General features: G+C 38.5%; 1 protein-coding gene across 6 annotated transcripts in view; it reads left to right on the plus strand.

The window, feature by feature from the left end:
* Nucleotides 1-13,396, plus strand: part of LOC126763484 (cell adhesion molecule Dscam2) — a 123,709-nt gene extending 110,313 nt beyond the window's left edge. For 2 of the 6 annotated variants that reach the window (XM_050481024.1, XM_050481027.1), the window contains exons 17-22: nt 1,049-1,336; nt 1,994-2,116; nt 3,562-3,722; nt 4,532-4,661; nt 6,974-7,064; nt 9,629-13,396. In XM_050481024.1, the coding sequence (XP_050336981.1) occupies nt 1,049-1,336; nt 1,994-2,116; nt 3,562-3,722; nt 4,532-4,661; nt 6,974-7,064; nt 9,629-10,022 (1,187 nt within the window). In that variant the 3' untranslated portion in view covers nt 10,023-13,396. Of the gene's footprint in view, nt 1-1,048; nt 1,337-1,993; nt 2,117-3,561; nt 3,723-4,531; nt 4,662-6,291; nt 6,727-6,973; nt 8,562-9,628 lie in introns of those variants that run through there. The other 4 variants (XM_050481026.1, XM_050481028.1, XM_050481025.1 and 1 more) reach the window with 3 other exon arrangements.
* The last annotated feature ends 8,927 nt before the right edge of the window (nt 13,397-22,323 follow it).

Consider the following 22,323-nt stretch of genomic DNA (forward strand, 5'->3'; position numbering starts at 1 on the left):
TCCATTTCATCATTCATCTATACCATTCAAGTCTTCTTTCGGGCGATTTATTATTTACACAAGACTATGAGCAGAAAATAGTAAGACTTTCTTCTAAATTTTAAAATTTTTAATTTATTCTTCAAAATCTATGTCGTCCCGCTCAAACTAATCCCCAATACTTTTGTGTCAACGTTTTTTCCAATACTAGAAAGAATCAATGCAGTATGCGATGGTGCATTATCGTGATGCAAAAAGCAAGAATTGCCAGCTCATAATTCGGGCCTCGTTTTACGAATAGGTTCGTGAAGCATAACACTCAAATAAGGTTCCTTGTTGACAGTTCGGCCGGTCGGAAGGAGTTTGGCTCGTTAATCTAGGACAATTGTCAACATAACTTTGATATTTGGCCTGTCTTGTAGTGGTCTTTTCGACTTCGGCTAAACTTGACCACGATATTCGGCCGTTTGATTGTCTGTCTTCTGGTCGTAAGCATTGATCCAAGACTCATCGCCAGTAATAACGTTTCATGGCATCCTGGTAGTCGGAAAGCATTGTTTCACAGACGTTAACGCGACACTGTTTTTCAATAAAAAAGAGTGATTTTGGATCCAATCATGCTTTCACATTTCGTAGGCCCAAATGGTCTTTCAAAATAGTTTTTACTGTTCCTTTCGATATTCCAGTGATGTCAGTAAGTACTCTCTCTGACTGCTAGTAGTCGATTCTCATGTACCAATACCTTTATTTTATTGACCAACAGTTGATGTTGATGGCCGTTCTGGACGTGGTTCGTCGTCAAAGCGTTCTTGACTCTCTTTGAACAATTTGTACCAATCATAAACAATTGCAACAAAAAATAATCATCGAAGGCCTTTTCTAACATTCCGTTCCAGCACTAGAAATTTGATTCCGCAAAAGTCTTACTATTTTTTGCCTACAGTAGTACTCTTAAAATATTTGCGTTTGTGCGGCTCTCACCGACAATAAGTAACACTTTTAGAGTTTACTGCTTAAATATCATCATTGTTATTGCTCTCATACCCCTTCATATGCTCCATCTTCACAGTATCCAACGCATTGAAACCGCAACGTCGTTTCACCATTTCCGGTCTGCAACCATCGACTCTCTACCAGCTCCGCATGGAGGCGCACAATGTGGCCGGCGTATCACAAGCCGAGTTCACATTCGTCACTCTCACCAAGGATGGGGAGCAGCCACCGCCGGAGATTGTACAGCGCGGCCAACGCGGCTCGAATGTTTTCTATGGCAATGTGAATCTATTGATACCGAGCATCGCCACGTTGTCTGGCATGATTTGCACAATTGCGCTGGTGGTCATGTGCTATCGACACAGTAAGTACTGAACGCGGTGTGTGTGGGTGTATGTGGGAGTTGTGGATGGTAAAGGACGGTGGCATGTGGTTTCGAATGCCTGAGTGGGTCATTCATTGCCACCGGCAAAACAAAACAAATCAAAGCCTAACAAAGCAAACACAATACTGCCAGAAAACCTACAAACGAGTGGACAAACAAAGCGGCCGAGGTGTGAATGAACTATCGCAGGAGTACGCTAGAGCTCTTGTCCGTTTGTTTAGTGCTGCGAGAGCGTAGAAGGCACGACGTAAAAGGCGACTGGTTGAACGGGTGTGCAGTCAGCAGCGACTAGCAAACATACGCGGACATGCAAAAACGAGTGGTCAGGCTGCACACCCAATGATATGGAACCGCGTATATTCGATTTAGCAGCGCTGCACATAGGCTCTACCATATACTTCGTGCACGCCGAGAAAATAAATTTCACATTGTTACAACAAATTGAATTTTAATTGCCATGACGCTGACTGCTGTGTTGTAAACAACACGGTGCGCCTACTTTGGCTGCCACTGTGTTGTTGAGCTTTGCTTTGTTTTGAAGCATGCCGCGCTTGCGAATCACTTCCCCATCTCATATACACCCATAACTGATTTACATACATTGTTTTTTTCTTTTTCTTATTGTATTCGCTTTAGAGCAAGGTAACCGCATACAAAAGGAATCACTGGAAAATCGGCAGAACTCAGAGGCTGCGCAACGGGAACGCTATTATGCCACCATTCATAAAGTGTCCATGCAGAATAACGACAAAATACCAGGTGAGTTTCAGCAATTGTTGCTGTATTTTTGTATTTTTACAATGGGAAGGCTTCGGGAACGTTGAAAAGGAAATGGAAAATAAGTCGTCATTGCATAAGATTTGCTTTACCAGTTCACTGTTCAGAGGCACGATTTATTCAGCGGTAATATCTTGCCGCGCTCTTGGCTACATTTGAAATTGTGGTTTCATAAAGATATTGGGGAGTCGAAAAAGTCTTTTCGTATTTTGTCAATAGATGTCCTTGCTGTACCTCCAGTGCTATCATCATGAAACGATTTTAAATTTAAAAAACGCTGGTTACAAAAAGAAGCTCGATGTTTGGGTACCACATGAATTGTCTGTGAAAAATTCAATGGACCGAATTAACATGTGCGATTCTTTGCTGTAACGGAATGAAATCGAACCATTTCTGAAGCGAAAGGTATCAAGAGACGAAAAGTCAACCTCCGAAGTGGCACCTCGAAAGATTATGCTGAGTGTTTGGAGGGTTTGGAAAGGAATAATTCACTATGAGCTGCTCTAGCCTGGTCGAACGATTGATTCTACATTTCAATGTCAACAACTGATGAGAATAAAGCAAGCAATCGATAAAAACAGCCAGAGCTGGAAAGTTTCGATACATCCACCATATAGCCCTGACCTTGTACGATCGGACTTTCATTTGTTTCGGTCAATGCAGAACTCCTTTAATGGATTAAAGTTGGCTTCAAGAGAAGCCTGTGAAAATTACTTAACCCAGTTTTTCGCCGAGAAACCAGAAAAGTTTTACATTAATGGAATAATGTCTCTAGCGGAAAAAAGCAAAAAGTGGTGGACCAAAATGGTACATATTTGGTTCATCAAAGTTTATTATAAATAAAAATAAATTGATGTGTGATTAGAAATACGAAAAGACTTTTTCGACTACCCATTATAAAGACTGAATCCATTGCTGTAAAATAATCGATAAGTTCGCTGAAAATGTTTAGAGAAGATCTCAAAAAATTATTCAAGCTTCTCTCAAACAAACCGGCGCATTAGACATTGCATTTCTCTAAAGGTCTTGTTCAATCCATAACATGTATATATATTTACATATATATATATATATATATATATATATATAGATGCATCCACCTGCATATATATATATATTTAGGTAGACCTACAAACTTCGTATGCTGAAGTCCAATGACATTGCTCGCCATTAAGGCAAATTAAATAAATCTCAGCGCCTACCAACTGGCAATCACAGCCTCCCTGTGGCGAAGTCATGCGAGAAACGCAATGTCAAAGCCGACTGCGTCTCCATCTCCATTTCCATTTCAATTATTTACTAATTAGTACCGTTTGTTGTTTGTTATATGTCTGATATGTCTGTGTGTGTAGTTCGTACACACATGCTTTTCGCTATGTAAACACGCCATTGACTTTGCTTTCTCTTTCTGCCCCTTCTACCCGCAGAGACATCCGAGGATATTTCACCGTATGCCACGTTTCAATTATCCGAGACGGGAAACATGTCACAGCCACATCACGCCGGCCCGGCTAATACGCTTTTGCATTCCTTCATGTACCATGAGCGTGCTCTGACCGAGGGCTGCTCGTCACCACCACCCGCAGCGGTACTAAAACCAACCCAACACCAAAACCACCACCATCACCTCAACTATCATTACAACCACAGTCAACGTCCATCAAAGACAAACTATAATCATTATCAGACCTCGCCATTTCATAATATCGTGCGTTTATTTTCTTATTTGTTTGTCTCAGACTTTTTTCTTTAAACATAAGTTGAACGCTTGAATTTCGCTAGCTCTTTAAAAGGTGCCAGAAAGGAAAGCACAGGCCGCTCATATAATCAGAGTCCGCTTCGCTTTTGATTTAGTTTTTAGATAATTCTCAAGCGTTTTTTGAATTTTTTTATTTTATTTGATTAATTTGAAGTAGCCGTGACTCTGTGTATATGCCCACTACTATTCGAGGATGTCGTGAAGTAGTTAAAAATAGCTTGACTGCACCGTTTGCAGCGCTATCTTCATTTTGTAATTATTTTTAGAGTTTTTTTCAACGAACATTTCGATTTCCTTTTATTTTCATTGATGATTTATTAATATTTTCGTTGTTGTAAATATTGGTGCAGTTTTTAGAAAATGGAAGAAAAGCTATTTAGAAGTCAGAAGAATCACGTTTGCGAAGAACTCCTTTGTGCACCGCTTTTAGTTAAATGAATTCAAATGATATTATAGTGTTGACGGTAACTGTATTTTTAGAGTATTTTGAGTTCTTGTTTTTGAGTAAATGCAAATCCTCCTCCTGGCTCGCTTCAATCTCACGCCAAGTACCAACGTCGGCCGCAATTTAATTGACTTCTGCATTTTCCCCTTTTTCATTTCATGCGGCTTCGCACGCTGCGCTGCTTTGCGTTTAGTCCTCGAAGAACCGGCGACGCCACTCGCGCAAAACGGAGCCGGAGAGCGAAGAGTCCGAATCGGATCAGGATCAATTGACCTCAAGCCGCACAGAGTCTTCCAATCAGCACGAGGGAAAAATCAAGCACAGTAAGTTGCGCAATATGTTGTTGTTTTTCTTGTTTAGCGCTTCATACACACCCGCTGGCACACACAATTTGTATGCATGTGTTTCACACAAGATTTATACATATTTCAGTTGATTTACGACTGCGTTGAGAGAACAGTTATGAACTCGTATTGCGAAAGATGAGTGCAAACTGAAATGAATACCGTCAAAACTTTGCTGATTGTCAGAACATTCATTATCAGTTGTGTGCAAAAACATTACAGGCTGTGTGTCTTAAGGTCTGTGAACTCGGAAAATTCAGTTGCTTTTGACGACGTCATACTACACGGTTTTTCCGGAAAGTAATAGGACTGAGTCGATTTAAAAAAAATTATTGAATCAATCGTTACAGTTCTTTAAAAACCTTCAAAATAGGCATTCTCTGAAATAGCCTTGATAGCCGAGGTGTATGCTTCTTGGATCCTCTCTTTCGTCTCAAAATGCTTGACTTTCATCGGCCTTTTCAGGCAAGGAAGTCCGGGAGGGCGACATCTTGGCTGTAGGGTGGCTGCGGAAGCATCGGGATGCCAGCCGTGGTTAGGCAGCTGTTCACAAGAAAGGCGCTGTGAGCCGGATATTTGTCGTGGTGCAACTTCCAATCGGCTGCGATGTCTTGGCGGATCCGATAGACCCTTTGTTTGAGTCTCTTGAGGACTTCCACGTAAAACTTGTCGTTGACGCTTTGTGCAGGAGGAACAAATCCATGGTGGACAATGCCTCTGATGTCAAATGGAATGGATTTGCTCATTCTTCCGGTCTTCATCAGCGACCTCTTCTCGGCCTTTCAAAAAGGCTTGGTGCCACCGAAATACACCACTTCTTGCTAAGCAACATCTGGGTAAGCCTGCTTGATCATATCAAACGTCTCTGTCGCAGATTCGCCGAGTTTCACACAGAATTTAATCGCGTACCTCTGCTCTGCTGCATTTTCGGCTTGCACCACTCACAGAAACACGTCGCGCGAAAATGTTTGTCCTGACTCTCCAGGTGCTTGGAGACAACTGATCAGCCGCTCGTTCGTTAGCTAGGAACGCCTTCTACCGAATCCAGTCATTGCGCGCACGCTCCGAAGTACAGTTGTGGCAGAAGAAAATCAGTCCTATTACTTTCCTGACAAACCCTGTAGCTATGCCTTAGCCTGTTGCTTAGCTTTAGACTTCGTTAAAAAGTACGAACGGTATTTCGAAGCAGCTGAAGTTAATGTAGATCGGCATTCAAGCTTCTGAAAAGGCACACAGTTCTCTGTGATGTTTTTGCGTATAATTTAATTGCAGAATTGCGCATTTAGACTGTATTTGACGAGTTCAGCACCCAGTACGTCCTGCACATATTACAACAACCCCGTTTTTAACACTTTGATACACCGTTAGACTGCAATCACACAGCCGAACGGCAGTTCGTTTTCTTTGTAGTGAGTTCCATCTCTGATTTCAGCTCGTAGTTGTACCTCTCCAAGCCAAATGTTCAACCTTTTCCGCCAAGCCAAGCAAGTTGTGTACTGTAATTTCGAAAGTTAAACTCACTTCAATCCATTCTTACCCAACTCATTAGCTTGCTGTGAAAAGAAATAAGTTAAAATGTCTCGTTTCGTTTTCTGCATTCTCTTCACAGACTCGAAAAAAATGCAACATTTTCTAAATCACAACACATCGCAAACATATCTGTAGTAGCAAGTGCAGGCGAACGGCCTCACACCAACACACGTACAACTACGTAGACAATTGCGCAGAGAAGCAGGACGTCAGAGAGCTCACTGCAGCTCTCACCTATGTTCTTTAAACTACTTACACACACTTGCAAATTGACATAGACTACACACGCACACCTGCACATACATGCACCTTCAGTGCCAGATTTGCCCAAATAATGAACACTAAAATTCAAAAATACACAAACTTGTTTGTAAATAGCAATTAGTCCATTTGACAATCGGCCAAGCAGTAGTCAATCTCAGTCAACAATCATTTACACACATTGTCCTCATAAGCGCAAACAAATACCAGCGAAAAGCAAATAAACAAGAAATCAAGAAAAAGAAAACGAAAACGAATGTAGATGCTAATGTGTCCACTTGCCAGAAGAACGGTAGATTTACATATACATACGTGTCCACGCAGCTGCATAGCGGCGCTTATATACATATATACATATAGTCACCCACACACACACACGTATATATCTAGCTACACACACATAATAAGCACTCGAATGTAAGAGTAAGCGAGTGTGAGCGGCGAATTGTGAGTGAAATGTGAAAATATGTATAACTGTGACTCTTCCTCCCACCCCGCAGGTATCATCTACCATGGAGCACAATCAAGCACATCCTCAGATCTCTCACCAATGTCCGAACAAAAGTCATTGCCACGTCGCGGTCGCTCAAGGTACCATCATCAACAATATCAGTTTTCCACAAATACCACACCGCGCCATCATAACAGTAGCAAAAACAACAACATGAACACCACATCCGGCAACGGTGCCACCAAGATACTATCACCGCGCGGTGTTTGCGGTAGTGCTGGTGGTGGTGGTGGTGTTAGTATTAGTGGTAGTGGTGGTGGTGGTGGTAATCTGAAATCAATCTCAAGCACATTCAAATCACAAGACTCCATACAGTGTCACATACCCACGCTGGTGAAGTCACCGTCTGTAACACAGCAACAACATCAGCAACAACTACAAAAACATCAACATCAACTACAAAAAACCAATGTCACCACCAATGCAACCACAAATAGTTTTAACAGTACGAACAGCAGTAGTTGTAGTAGTAGCATCGCCACCTCCAATAAAAACAAACTATCACAGCAACCCCTCTTGATCACCCCCAAATTAGCACATCACCCACAACATCACAACTTGATCGGCGCCCCACATCCCACAACTCAACTCAGTCAATCCGATACAACGACCGACCTACTAGACAATAGTTGTAACAATCCCATTGCATCGCTCGGCCCCGTCACTTGCATGCCATCATCACAATTCCGACCCATACCGCACAAAACGGTGCCCGCATCGGTGGCGAATGCCAGTGTTAGCGGCGATAGTGTAGGTACCATACTCAATCCCTCCACTGCTCCCCTCTCGTCCAAGTTCTTTTCGGCAACCACGCTGCCCAAATAGGATACGGCCAATGGCGGTAGTCTGGACCTCGACGGCGGCAGCTTGATGAGCAGTCTCGGCTACGACAGTGAAATATCCTGCACCTATATGGACCCCATCGATCAGACATGAGATTAGTGCATGCTGGGCTTGGAGGGTCCAGAAATGGTGGAGGGCAAAGAAGGCGCGCAACTAAAAGTGGAATTGTATTAGATCAAAGGCACGGTTGTCCATCTGTATGCTTGAAAGACGCTGTAGAGTAGCTAGAAATTCATTGGGGTAAACATGGGAGGAGGGATAATCTACTAAAAGTTTAAAATATAATATAAAATAAGAAGAACATTTCGAAATCTAAATGTCATGCTGGGAAGGGTTAATCAACTAAAAGTATAAAATATATAAGAAGAACAATTCTGGATCTAAATCTATTTTCCGAAAGGGGCGCTCGGGCGAGTTTTCAAATAGCAGAAATGTAATGCCTTGGGTGCGCTTTGTAATAGCTTATATAGAGAGAGGAGTGACAAATTAAGATCGACCCGATTTTTTTAGATTAATTAATCATATTCTTTAATATTGATCCTGAGGCATAACGGTGAGTCTTTCAAGATGAAAACAATAGATTTACATACATATGTAGAAGAGCGCATAAATATAAACGAGTCAGAAAAGAAAGAGAGTCCTAACATCAATCTTTGGAATAACCGAACTAAAAGTGTGCTTTCAATTTTACCCAAATCCTTTGATATTTCTTACTTTTGTATCCATATTGTAAATATCGAAATTAAGGTACTGAAGAACACTTGAAAGTTTCAAGGTTTGCAGCAAACTCTCCCAGTTTCGATAGATTTCAAATTTACCCTCTATAAATCGATACTATTATCACAAGTTTATGAAATCCTTACTATTTGTGGATTCTTTACTGCAAGCGTATGTGTTGCTGGACCTTTCTTCTGGGAAATAAATGTTTCTGAAATTTCAAAACATTGCGAGATTTTAGGCGTTGCGAAAATTATAAATAAATTTGAAAATACAAAATATGGGAAAAACAAACAACAACTTTTAGACATATTCAAAGACAGCCATTAGCATTAGAAGCCTATTAAGGGAGCTCTGCGCGAGAGCCTTAAACCACTTGTGTATGGAAATCAGTACGACCCAGCAGTGAAGTGAACTAGCTCAAGTATTGCACATGTTACTAATTTGGACTACGAGTCAATTTAGGCAGCCAAAGGGTACATTAAATTTGTATTGACGCCTTGAGTTCTTTAATATAAATAAATGCTTGAAGAATGTTATCCTTTAGAATATTGAGTAAATAGTTATCAAAATAAGCCAGTAAAGTAGATTTTTGGCTAAGAAGCCTGCAAAATTTTAATAATGACTTTGACTCAAATAGAAAAGAATTAATTAGAACAGTAATTAATTAATCTTATAATTAAAAATAATTAATTAAATTTTTCTTACTGGGCGTCCTTTGGCTTCTCTTCGCACTAGTAAATTTTCTGTCTGTCTTTTCTTCGGGTTAGTACATTTTCAGTCCGGAAACATTAGCTTCAGACTTCACGAGCCTAGTTAAGGCTTCACTGCAGAGACACAACTGAGCCCTTACATTGACATACTCACACACACACAAATATACACACTTATAAACAAACTTATACGCATATGTAACTTTGCTTGCTGCATGAGACCGAACGTAATATGTATTCCCCTCAAATCTTCCACCTTAAAAACATGCACTTACCAACAACCTACAACCAACAACAAACAACAACAATAACAACGTTAAATGATAATAATTGCAACAACCACAACAACAACAACAACAACAACTAAGCAGAGCTGGAGGTGTACGCACCCTGCATCCGTTGCAGCTGCAGGCTGAATGCACCGTAATGCCCAGCAGCGGATTCCACCAGCTGCCCGTCGAGACCGAGCGCATCGAGCTGTCCGAGGTGGAGTGCGATGTGGACACACTGAAGAAACTGAAATTGGGTATGCGCTCGACGTTGTGGTCGAGACCGTCGTCGACCACTTCACAGCTGCAGCAAAAACAACAGCAACAACAGGAGACGCGCTGCGTGCAGCCACCGCCGCAAAAGACCCAACAACATGCTCAGCCGGCACAGCAGCAGCAGCAACAACAACCACAACAGTCGCGACAACAACACTCGCCGGCACCGGCCCAACAAAAATTGCTGAGCGAGAAGTCCGATTACTCGATATCCGTGTGAGATTAGAAGTTGCAGCAGTTTTAAGGTTGTGGCGCACACAGTGGCCAAGTGGTCACACGCCACACATAAAAGGGTTTGCTGCTCCATTAACGGTAAATTGATTAATTTACTGGAAATGTGTGTCAAATATCGGTGTTTGGTGAATACCTCTAGCCGGGCACTTTCAACTGACCGGAGGGGTCCCGAACGAGGTATAAATACCAGTAGTGAATGAGAATGTTGATGTTGTTGTTTTACATAAATGCATAGATATATCATCCCTAACGAACTTCCCACGCGTTAAGAGTACCCCATTTGTAAGAACCTTTGTCTCCCACGAAATTGTCACCCCCTCTCTTTTTCTCGCTGGAAACTCAACTCTGCACACGCCCACAAAGGAATACAGATGAATTTAAACTTTCGGACAATCAATCAAAATTTCTACAAGACTTAAAATAATATATACACACGAACACACACATACACGCACGCAAACATTTTACCCATGTTTTGATGATGCCGCATGTAAAAATCATTCCCACATCCCCCTGAATGCTTAACCAAAGTCTCAAACCAAACGCCCTCCCCACCACCTACCCAGCGTTTAGTTACTCTTTGTATGTGTTGGTTAATATGTTAGTCAGTAAGAACTTGAGTCAACTTGAGGTTGTAAGTGCGAGGTTTTATATAAATACCTGCTTGTGTGTCCGATAAAGTCAGAGGTAAGTCAGCATCACTGTTTAGGATTAAGGAGCATACCAAAGCCGATCAAATGGAACGAAATTAGAAAATAAAGTGTAAATAAACATTACTAGTTGGAAACCACGTTAATTGTATATATGTATGCGAATTCATATTGGTATAATTTTTTAAAGTAGCGAGGAGTTGGCCTCAAGATTTCGGAATCATAAGGTTGTTTAAAGCTGGCTGCCCAGCAAGACGGCGCTAGAGCACGCATGCTATGCCAAACAGTTCGATGCTGCCCACTCTCTCGAAGCCAACTGCTCGTGAGCATTTACTTTTGTGTTTGTCATAAACTTAACTGTTTATATTTGTATTTGTAATTGTGTATAGATTATAGGTTAAGTAATGAGATTTTAATGGAGAGCATATTGTTTGTAATCATTTTTATACTGACTGATGTTACAAAAGTAAGTTATTGACATACAATACGATTAACTAAATGCGCGTATATTACTTTAGAAGAGCAGTATGCATTGCGGTACTTGCCGCTATCTCACTCTAACAGACTACTATTTACCGTATATCAAGTAATACTCAATACTCATATTTTTACCAGTCGAAATTCAGACAACAACTACTCGTTACTCGTAACACGTTAGACAAGTTTCAATATGATGATTTATGGGCATTCGGAGAACTACTAGGGTCCTCATTTACATATACTTGTATATTATTATTGTATTTGCTTTGATAATAAATATTGATGGAATGTGGAACCTTACATTCAGTATGTACAAAATATTGTAGATAAATATAAAAAGTAGTCATAACTTATTGTTAATGGAAGAGAATTTTAAATTTTGAGCGCAAGCTGAAAACGAGCAAAAAGTATTAACAGAATTGCATTTATTTATAACAGTATTCACACAAGCAATGTTTATACTTCAATATTCGATGAACCTCAAGTTTCGGAATTCTTAAAAGAAAAACAAAACAAAAAATCATAAACAAAAAAAAATTACATTTTTATAAAGCAAATCAAACTCGCATAATGCTGGAGATAAAAGAGAGCAGCATTGTGTCAATTTAATACACGAAAAATTGAGAACGTTCTCTCCGAAAAAAATACAAAAAAAATCAAAAATTATAATAATAAATAAATAATAAGAAGTACATAAACGATTTCTTGAATATTTTTATTTTGTCATAAGAACATTTCGGAAACCATGTGCCAAATTCAAAATTTATGAAACAAAATACAAATTTAAAAATTTAAATAAATCATAAGCATAATTGTAAGCATAGACTCTAGCTAGTAAAGCATAAATAACGAAATACAAGGTATCCAAAATTATGCGAATAAAGTCTGTAGTTTTGTAAAAAAATCTGTATTTTTTAGCATAAAAAAAGAGATTCAAATATTAACCAAAATACTAAATAATCAAAATCGTGCAAAATTTATGCGCGAAAAATGAGTAAATGAAATCAAAAATGCGCGACAACAAATAAGAAGATGAGGAAAGCGAGCAAAATGAGGAAAGGCAAGCAACTGTTCGAACTGCTCCGTCTGAACTGGGCCAAATTCGCATGAACGCCCAAAAGTAGGCAACACTAAATTTGCTCACAAAACTCAGTTAGCTTGCAATTAGCACAGTCTAGCATACGGCGGTTATACTTCTAGAGTTACTTGCGTTCTTACACGCGCGGTGCTCAAGCCAACGAACCAAATCGTAATCAAATAACAACAACAAATAAATGAATAAGTGACGCCGAGAATTATGAGAAAACTATTATCAATTAAACATAAACTAAGTAGTGAAGTATCTTTCGAAATTCAGCTAAATACAGTTACTCGTAGGTATATATATACATATATGTAATTACAACAATATTGTCTGATATAACATATGAATGTAAATATATTTATTTCCGAAACTCTTAATGTTTAGACGTAAACAATAGAACGAACTCAGCTACAGTCCGAGCGCGGGTTACAGCGTGTGCCAAAAATACTGCTATACTTTCAACCAATACTTTGCAAACACCCACAACTAACTAACCCGAAATACAATACAAAAACAAAAATAAAAACAACTGCAAACAAAAACCGACAAATATATTAAGAGAGAAAGCAAAAGCAAAAGCAAAAGCGTTTCAAAGCTGAACTCAAAAGCCAAATCATTTCAATGGCCTCAGCGCATGCAGACACGAAATGCAACCGTTATTCTGTTTCACGAGTTAATCACATCGAATTGTACGAATTTAGTATAATAAATTAATATGTAACAGAGGTGACAAATTTGTACTGAGCATAGCAACAATCGAAAGGTTTTTTATCATTTAGAACGGGAATCATGCAATTCCAATCAATACCCTCATACTGTTATATAAAAGTAGTCATACGCAAAATTACAAAAATTACAATTAGTCTGAAATCAAAGTCAACAAATTATTTGAATTTATTAAGAAAAATACAAGTTTAAATGATAATAAACGGAATGTGTGGCAACGCAGCAAAAGAGACAAAGCAAAGTGAGAACTCGATAACCACAATCAAAATGCCAAGTAATCATAACTAGTGTAACGATTATTGATACTTGTGTAATGTACTATTTAAATATTAACTAGCACAAAATGATTAAAACATTAAATTGAAGTAACAAATTATATTAAATGTGTAAAATAAATTATACAATATTTAAAATCTAAAACAGTTGATTGCGCTTCATTTATAAATCAAAAAAGTAAGTATTTTCAATTTAACAATCTTTTTGAAAAATTTGTGGAGATTTTGTTTCTACTAAAATTTTCATCTACTAAAAAATCTGCGTTTCTAACATACTCGGGAATCTCTTCACATCAAGAGCAGCCAGTCCAGTCGAGCTGTCAAACTTCCAAAGCAAATATGCACATAACCTTCCTCCCTATTCATTCCTGACGAAGCACGTGTTCTTTTGTGAAGTGCCTTCAAAAAATATGAGGACAAAACTGAAGTAACTTCTAAAGCGTGATCTATTTCGAGGTTCCCCATTTTTTTTAAAGAAAAAACACAGAAAATTCAAATTTCATGGGGAATGTTTATTATCGTTCGAAAGAACAATCTTTGGTATTTGTTTTTTGAAGATTATCTCTTGAAAAACTTGGCCGCGGCTACGTTTCAGATGGTCCATCCATTGAGTCCAATTTTCGATGAGTAGTTCGAGCATTTCGACTTGTAACTGGCAATTGACATTCGTGATGTTTTACTCCAAGGCCTGAGTCGAAGCGGGATTGTCCGCATATACTATATACTTTACATATCCCAACAGGAAAAATTCTAACGGTGTGATATTAGACGATCTTGGGAGCCAATCGACCGGCCCAAAACGTGAAATGATCTACTAACCGAAGTATTCTCTCAATAAATCCATTGATTGATGCGATGTATGTGAAATGGCGCCGTCTTGTTGAAACCAAATGTTGCCAAGATCACGAGTCGGCCATTGACGGTTACGTTCCACTGTTGTTTTTTTTGTGAATGAAATGGAAGCTCACACCAGATTGCTCTTCGTTCCAAATCCGCCAATTTTGTTTGTTTACATATCTATTGAGCCAGAAATGGGATGAACAAAATTCGGCTCGAAAACGTCGGATCTTCTTGGAACATTTCAGCTTTTCAAGAGTTCAAAGAGCGAAGCGATGCCGATTGCTAAGGTCAAGCGACTTCGGTTCTTGCACAAACAGTATTTTGTATGCTGTCAATTTAAGTTCTCGACGTAAAATATCCCATGTTGTTCCATACGTCAGTCCGAGTTGCTACGAAAAGCACCGAAACTAGTCTCTACGGTCTGCTACGGCTGCTATATTTTCTTCACTGTGTGCTGGACGTTGCATATTCGGTCGAATATTATCCAACAATGAATGCTGGGTTTCCAGATGGGTGATGGTATTGTGAATAGTATGATAAGTACGCCGATTTTCTGGACCATAAGTTCAGCGAAGCTTGCGTTCTTTACAGAACGTGAATTTTCGCAATAAAGTTAAACGATTTGTACGTTGCTACGTGTTCAGGTGTAAGAAAATGTCAGTTAGGTGCCATCTACTGGAAATGAGAAACAATAAATTTTAACGAAAAATAGTTTTTCAGAATATAATTATTTTGTTGGCAGAGAATGTAGGTGTTCTTTTCTGTTGTTGGTAGCAAAGAATCAGAGAATGTTAACGCTGTCAGCTATAATTCAGGGCAATGCAGTTTTTCTATTAAGCACCTGCTGGCCAGTAGTGGTAGTACACTTGACTGCTTTACCGACAGAATTTTAAAATGGAAAGTTAGGGAATTACTGGGAACAGAATAGTCAGAACAGAGCATGTTAATGAATATTATAGAATTTGAATTCGAAAATATTAATAAATTGTCATCTCTCTAACACCTATCTGACGATTATCAAGCGCAATCCTTCATTTTTTCATATAATGGGTTGTCAAAAAAGTCTTGCGGTATTTTTATTGATTTTTTTTATTTTATTGAAATTGAAATGAATGTTTGATGACTCATGCCCAGCTCTTGACCGATGCTACGACTCCTACTATGCCGGTCTCTTTCGACCAATTCAGCGATTTTATCGCAATTTTCGATGACAGGCCTTCCGGAGCGTGGCGCATCTTCGACCACCTCTACACCAGAACGAAAACGTTGAAACCATCGTTGTGCGGTGGAAATGGAAACTGTATCGGGTCCATAAACTGCACATATTTTATTGGCGGCTTGAGATGCATTTTTGCCTTTATCGTAGTAGTACTGTAAAATATGCCGTATTTTCTCTTTATTTTGCTCCATGTTTGCGACGCTATATCGACAATCAATCAAACACGTGTTAGCGCGTGAAATGAGCTTTCCAAAAAGGCATAGCATGACCCGATGCGACGAATAAAACTAGCGACAACTAGCGAAAAGACCGCAAGACTTTTTTGACAACCTAATATTTTCGTCGGTTGGCGAGGTCGACCAGAACGAGGCATGTCTTCAACGACCTCTTGACCGCCTTTGAAGGCTTTGTACCACTCGTAGACTTGTGTTTTTGATAAAACTTAACCACCGTAAGCCTTTTACAAAATTCGCACCGATGTCGCAAGCGAAATACAAAATTTGAAACAAAATCTTTATTCGATATTTTTATTTATATTTATTTGCAAAATAAATTCTTTTGAAATATCATTTACAAGGGGAATTTATTTACAATTTCCGGGTGCTTTTTTGTCTGTACTAGTGATCTAATTAAAAGGTGAATTTTGTCCATATCATCTCCTTCAAAGTAATCCCCTCCCGCTGCAATACACTTATGCCAACGAATTTTCCAGTCATCACAGCACTTGGAAAAATCGTTCGTCGTGATGGCCATCAGAGCCTTCTTTGGTTCAGCTTTTGTTCTCGGAGTGGTCATGTGAACAGCCAGAAGTTACATGAAGGTAAATCAGGCGAATGCGGTTGTTGCGGCACGATATTAGTTGAAAATGTGGCGAAATGATCACGAATAACCAATAAAATTTATCTCAGAGAAAATCTGGACAATTCGCTCGCGAAACGCATTAACATTTGCGCCTTCTTTATTTATTAACATTCTCTGCTGTTAGCACGAACCTGACAGAATTACATGCAGATGAGTAAGTAAGAGAAGGCTTTTCTAAAGTCGCGCTTAGCGGTCACCGTTACAGTTATACTCATACATTTTGTGCTAATGTCGGCAAAGTAATACTGAAAGATATGAGAAGTGTTCGCGTTTAATGTACGAAAGGAGAGGAAACTCCGTTGAATAATATGCCGCCCACAAGTTGAGAGAAAAGTAGTAAATGTAGAGCTACAAATTAGCTCTTCTTCCTTCAAATTAGCTCTGTTTAGAGCAAAACTAAAGCATAAAGAGCTTGTATGGAGAAAGATGGAGGCAGACGAACAACTAAGATATTAATAAAAATGACAATCAAATGCACATTCATAACAACAACAACTTTTATGCTTGCGCTGAGAAGAAAAATACAGCCTCAGCTGCACGACAAAACAATTTACTTCCTACTGCGAAACAGCGTAGAGCAACAACAAACAGCAACAACTCAAAGTCGCTGCAAAGAAACCAGACAGCAAATGTCGACAATGCTGAACGTAACTGTTGTTTTCACGAAGAGATTCGCATTACGCACCGTCAATGAACACGAAGAGGCAGTTTGCAACTTCTGCAGCAACAACAAACGCGTAACACAGACTTTTGTTATGCCAAAGCGGAAATAAAGCAGAAGCGTTGCGACAAAGTTGATTCGCATTCAAACAGCAACAAGAAGAAAAACGCGACTTCGCGACGTCCTCTTTGGAAGATACAAACTGTAAAGAGGGGAGAGTATTTGTCATGTGCTAAATGTAGGCGAACAAACCACTTTCGGAAAGGTTTAGTATGTAATTAGTGGCCTTGTATAACCAGATTCTCCAGCTATGAGACGCTACCACTTTAACACTGTTATCGATGATCAATATTTCTATTGTTGGCTATCGAAAGCATTTTGTGCTACCTTTTCGCGTATTCAAGTTCATGGTTATAACAAAGAAACCCCCATTTTTTGCGTTATTTGTTTAATTTAAATTTTGCGAAGCTCTAAAACAAATAGCTTCACTGTTGCGCCACTTGCAACCGGCTCACAAATATGCCTACGTGCTCAACCAAGTCAAAAATTTCAAAATGCGCACAAACACATGCAAGCGGAATAGCGGAGCTGTTTGCAAGCTGAGTTTAAGACTATGGAAGACCCATTTGTTTTGCAAAAGTAACTTTGCCGCACTTTCCTTGGTTTTGTTTCACAGAAGCATTTGACAGATCACACTGAAATTTGCTATTGAAATGGCGTTTAAAAATAAAATATACATGTATATATAATACATATATGTGTATAAAATACGAATTTAATTTTTAAATTTTAGCTGCGGCGTTTGCATTGAAGATTTTGTGAACTTCCGCTTCTAATAATTCAATTATTTAGAAAGACTTGTTTATATGCCAGCATTTGAGCTAGCGGCATTTGTCACTACGACCAAAGACTGCAATCCATAAATTGTCCAATAGCTTTTAAATATTTATGCTAAGTGCTTCCTGGGCTTCTGCATGCTTGAAGAGGTTTGCTGTTTACTTTAGTAACTCATACGCCACGGCGCACAATTCAGATAAGTAAATATTGCAATAGCACAATGCGCCATTCTAAGGCGATGCACAAATAGGTGGTGTTTAAGTACAGTTAGGCATATTTGAATTAGCAGTTGACGTGTTGGACTTCAATTACGAAAAAATTTTGGATCGGATTTACAAGTGAGGACTCTTTCCAAAATTTAATAAATTTAAACCACATAGAAACATTTGCCTTGTCTAATTTTCACGCATTTGTAATACAGCACAATCCTTTGTCATTGTTCGATTAGGTGTCCTTCTTTTTCTTTTGGTGGTCTCTTCGTTTGTTTTGTTGTTAAGCAACTGCTTTGTCGTGAATCACTTAACCACCGTTGGATGCATCAATCACCTTTCCAATCAGTTAGATAGTGTAGCGAAGTGTGTGTGTGTGTTAAAATTGGTTAAAACTTCCGCGCTCGATTACAAACTCCTCAGTGCACTTCTGCTCTGTGGCTCTGCGCGCTCGCGGCGAAAGTAGCATTGCACCAACTTTAAGCGGTTCCCAGAGGTCAACGGCAGGATAAGAGTGACTTTATTTTTGTTTGAACGAAATTAAATTTTGCACGCAGAATTTCAACGGCTACTCTTGGAGCTGCGAGGAGACTAGCACTGACAGAAATAAATATTTGCCCACTTGCAGTTGGTTGGCTGCCTGCAGGCTAGCTGCTTCGCAAGAGCTGCTGTTTCCGTTTGCATTCGCAAATTTTGGCAAAGTTTTGAACGCGTTTGTTTCCTTGCTGTTGTTGTAGTTGGGTTTCGTTTACTTTTCATTAAAGTGTAAATGTGCCATTCCGCTTTGCGTGATGTTTCTCATGAAGTTTCTTAAGCCTTACTGAAATTCGCTTGACTAAAAGTGCCAAAATCCTTGGCAGCATAGATATAAACACAGAAGTTTCAATTAGTCCTTGCGAACTCATATCTCGTTATTGCTTTCTAAGATGCTCATTGAGATTCAATCATTATAAGAATCAAACACTTTTGATAAATGTTACAAGATTTCTGGAAAATGTCGCTTGATTTAAGCTTTTGTCTCTTTTTATGATATTTTCTTTCCTCTCACACATATATGCACATACACGTATGCCAGTACTCACGAAACACAAACTTAAAGCGGATAAATAAATAATTTATGTCCTCATTTTCCTCCTATTAGTTGCATAGTGGCACCAATTAGAGCACTAACCTCAAATGCATTTATCTCAAAAATGGCGTACAAAAGTTTTCGCTCTGTGAAAGTGTTGCCAGTTTGTGTTAACGCATGGTTATAAATATATTTACAGTCAAAATTAAACTCGTTTGTAATAAAATTAATATTTAAAATTGTAACCGTCTCAAACAAATGGAATCAAATGAAGTAAATTTTCAAAACTCAAATTTAGTCAACACTTAGGCGGCATTCACAGCGTTTTGCCAGAATCATCAATTTGTAAACATAATTTTGTTACCGAAGTTTTGGGCATCTATGGTGTAGAAACTAAAATTCATTTACTCACGCTTAGCTACTACTTATGCCCGCTTCATCGGCTACCCCCTCAACCTAAAAGGACTCGGAATGCAACTCCAACTTTCAGCATTTTGTTCCAGTCGAGCAATTTGCTTTACTGTGTACTCTAAGGAGGACTTATAAAGTCTGAGATGAGACTTCAGAATTCGGCAGATGTTGTTGTCTGAAGAGATGACTTCAAAATTACGGCAAATTAAAGACGCTTTGAGCTTTGAAAAGTGTGTCAATTAGTTTTTTTTTCTTAATTCCATGTAAAAATCTTTTACTATAAAAAGTTGTACCAAATAAGACACTGTTTCGGAGCGATTTATGTAGCTATAGTTGACTGATTTGCTAAACTTTGATATCTCAATTCGCTGAAAGCGTACACTCACACCCACACATAACAAGCCACCAAGCCACCTTGGCATTCAAGCGTTTTAATATCGCCATATAACTATTTGCATCCACTTCAAGCGCTGCCACGCCGTCCTTCCATCCGCAAATCGCTAACAACAGACACTCCAATACATATGCACAGGCGTACATATGTCTGCATATCAGCTCATATGAAAATTGGTATCGATATTTTTTAAATTTTCCACATCATTAGATTAACTCACTCGAGTGAATTTTTCATCTTTCGCGAAAGCCACAAGCGCTCGTCTATATATATACTATATATATATATATATTTTTGTATACATTATTGCAATGTTATGTTGAACAAGTTATAAGATTGCAAGAACTTAGAAAATAATATCCTTTGTGGATATGAGCTGCCTTTAACATTTTGAAATCCAAAAAAATAAATGCTACCAATGTTTTTCCAAGTCAAAAATATTTTAATTTATGAAAAACGAGAAAATCTTCAATAGTCTTTACAACTTTCTTTTGCGGAGATTTCCAATAATATCAACTAACATTTATAATCTAAATACGATATATTTAAATATAATAATAATAAAGATCTTCTGATATCACAGCTCTAGACTTTTGCTTGTTGGGATATACTATATAAAGTCTAAAGTCTGTGGGACCATTCTGCATCGATTCAGGCCTTCGATCAAAACATCACGCGTGCCATTTACCAGTTACCAGCTGAAATGCTCGAAAGAGTCATCATAAATTGGACTCAATGGATGGTCAATCTGAGACGTAGCCGCGGCCAACATTTGAAAGAGATAATCTTAAAAAAAAAATTAAATGCCAAAGAATGTTCTTTCGAATAATAACAAACATTCGACAATAAATTTGAAGTTTCTGTATATTTTCTTTAAAAAGGTAGAGAACCTCGAATTGGATCACCCTTTATATAAAGACGTAAATCGATAGAGCCATGTTCGTCTGTCTATCTGTCTGCCCCACTGTTTCTATGTGCAGATTTGCACACCTCCATTTCTCTCCAATGAGCATAGCTTCATTTGTTGGAACCGACTATATCGGACAACTATGGGATATAGCTGCCATACAAATTGACAGAACAAAATAAAGTCCTAGTGAAGCGTGTTATAGTTTAATGCCTTCGGTTGAACGTTTTTACTTGTTTCAACATTTTTCGCCTCTTTCAAGTTCGTGCACTCCAGTGCCTTATTTAGAACCAAAGCCAGCTTCGATATACAATTCAATTGTGTTTTAGCATGACTCTTTAAATCGTTAAGTTATAATTATTACTTTCTTGTAATGTTACTTTGAGTTAACGCGTAATGGAAGAACGGCGTTCCTGGTTGAAATTATTCTTCTAGCTAACCATACCACCTACATATATACAATCGTATGTAGCTAGTTTATTTCGGACTAGTTTATTTGCCATTTGAAAAATTTCCTTGTAAACGAAACTTTTTTGACTAGTTCAACTCTTAGTGGTTCTTTTCTAAACACCAAATATTTACCGCATATACAATATATTATACATATGTATTAAGCTTGTTAATCCGAAGCCATCGATGGTTTACTGTTCTCAAATATTAACTCATTTCATTTTCCCACTATTTAATTAAGCTTCGGTGGAGCTTTTGCTCAAGTCGATACAGAAAAATACCGTTAATTATTCAGTATTCCCAAAGATAAATATTTTTCCCTATTTGATTGACTGGTTATGGGAAGAATTTTTATATTCCTTCGTCAGACTTACTATTGTGAGCAAAAGATAGTAAGACTTTTTTAATTGAATTTCTGGCGAAAACCCATTCATCGAAATATTGTTTTTCTAGGTTGATATGACTGTCAGTGACAAATGTCACATCAAAATATTAATTAGTGTTTATTTTACATCTGTCTCTTGTCCTTCTGAAGTACATAAAGTGCATTCGGCGATTTTTCTGATGAGCCAAATTATTCCATAAAGAAGTTCCATTGCAGTTTGTGTGCGGAATCAAATTTCTGGTGCCGAAACATTCAGAACGTTGGAAAAGTCATTCAGTGATAATTGTTTGTCGGGAGCAAGTGCTTTTGTTTGGTACAAATTATTCAAAGAGGGTCGAGAACGAACTACGTCCAGAACAGCCATCAACATCAACAGATGATCAACACGTCAATAAAAAAAAATGGTGTTTAAGAATCGACGATTTACAGTCAGAAATCTTACTGGCATCGATGAAATGTAGGAAAGATCACTGAAAACCATTTTGAAAGATCGTTTGGGTTTAAGAAAAGTGAAAGCACGGTAGATTCCAAAACCACTACATTTTTTCGAAAAACAGCGTCGCCTTAACATCTGTGAAACAAATCTTTCCGACTACAAGGATGTCACTAAACGTATTATTACTGTCAATGAGTATTGGATCTATGCTTACGACCCTATAACAGATGATCAATCGGCCGAATATCGTGGAAAATGTGAGCCGAAGCCAAAACAACATCAAAGTAAGTCAAAATCAAGGTGATGTTGAAAGTTTTCTCCAATTATCGAGGTGTGGTGTACTCCATATTCCGTAAACAAAGTACGGAGTGTTTTAGTGTTATGCGTCGTTTG

Source organism: Bactrocera neohumeralis, chromosome 6, assembly GCF_024586455.1.
Source record: "Bactrocera neohumeralis isolate Rockhampton chromosome 6, APGP_CSIRO_Bneo_wtdbg2-racon-allhic-juicebox.fasta_v2, whole genome shotgun sequence".
In the NCBI taxonomy this organism is placed as follows: domain Eukaryota; kingdom Metazoa; phylum Arthropoda; class Insecta; order Diptera; family Tephritidae; genus Bactrocera; species Bactrocera neohumeralis.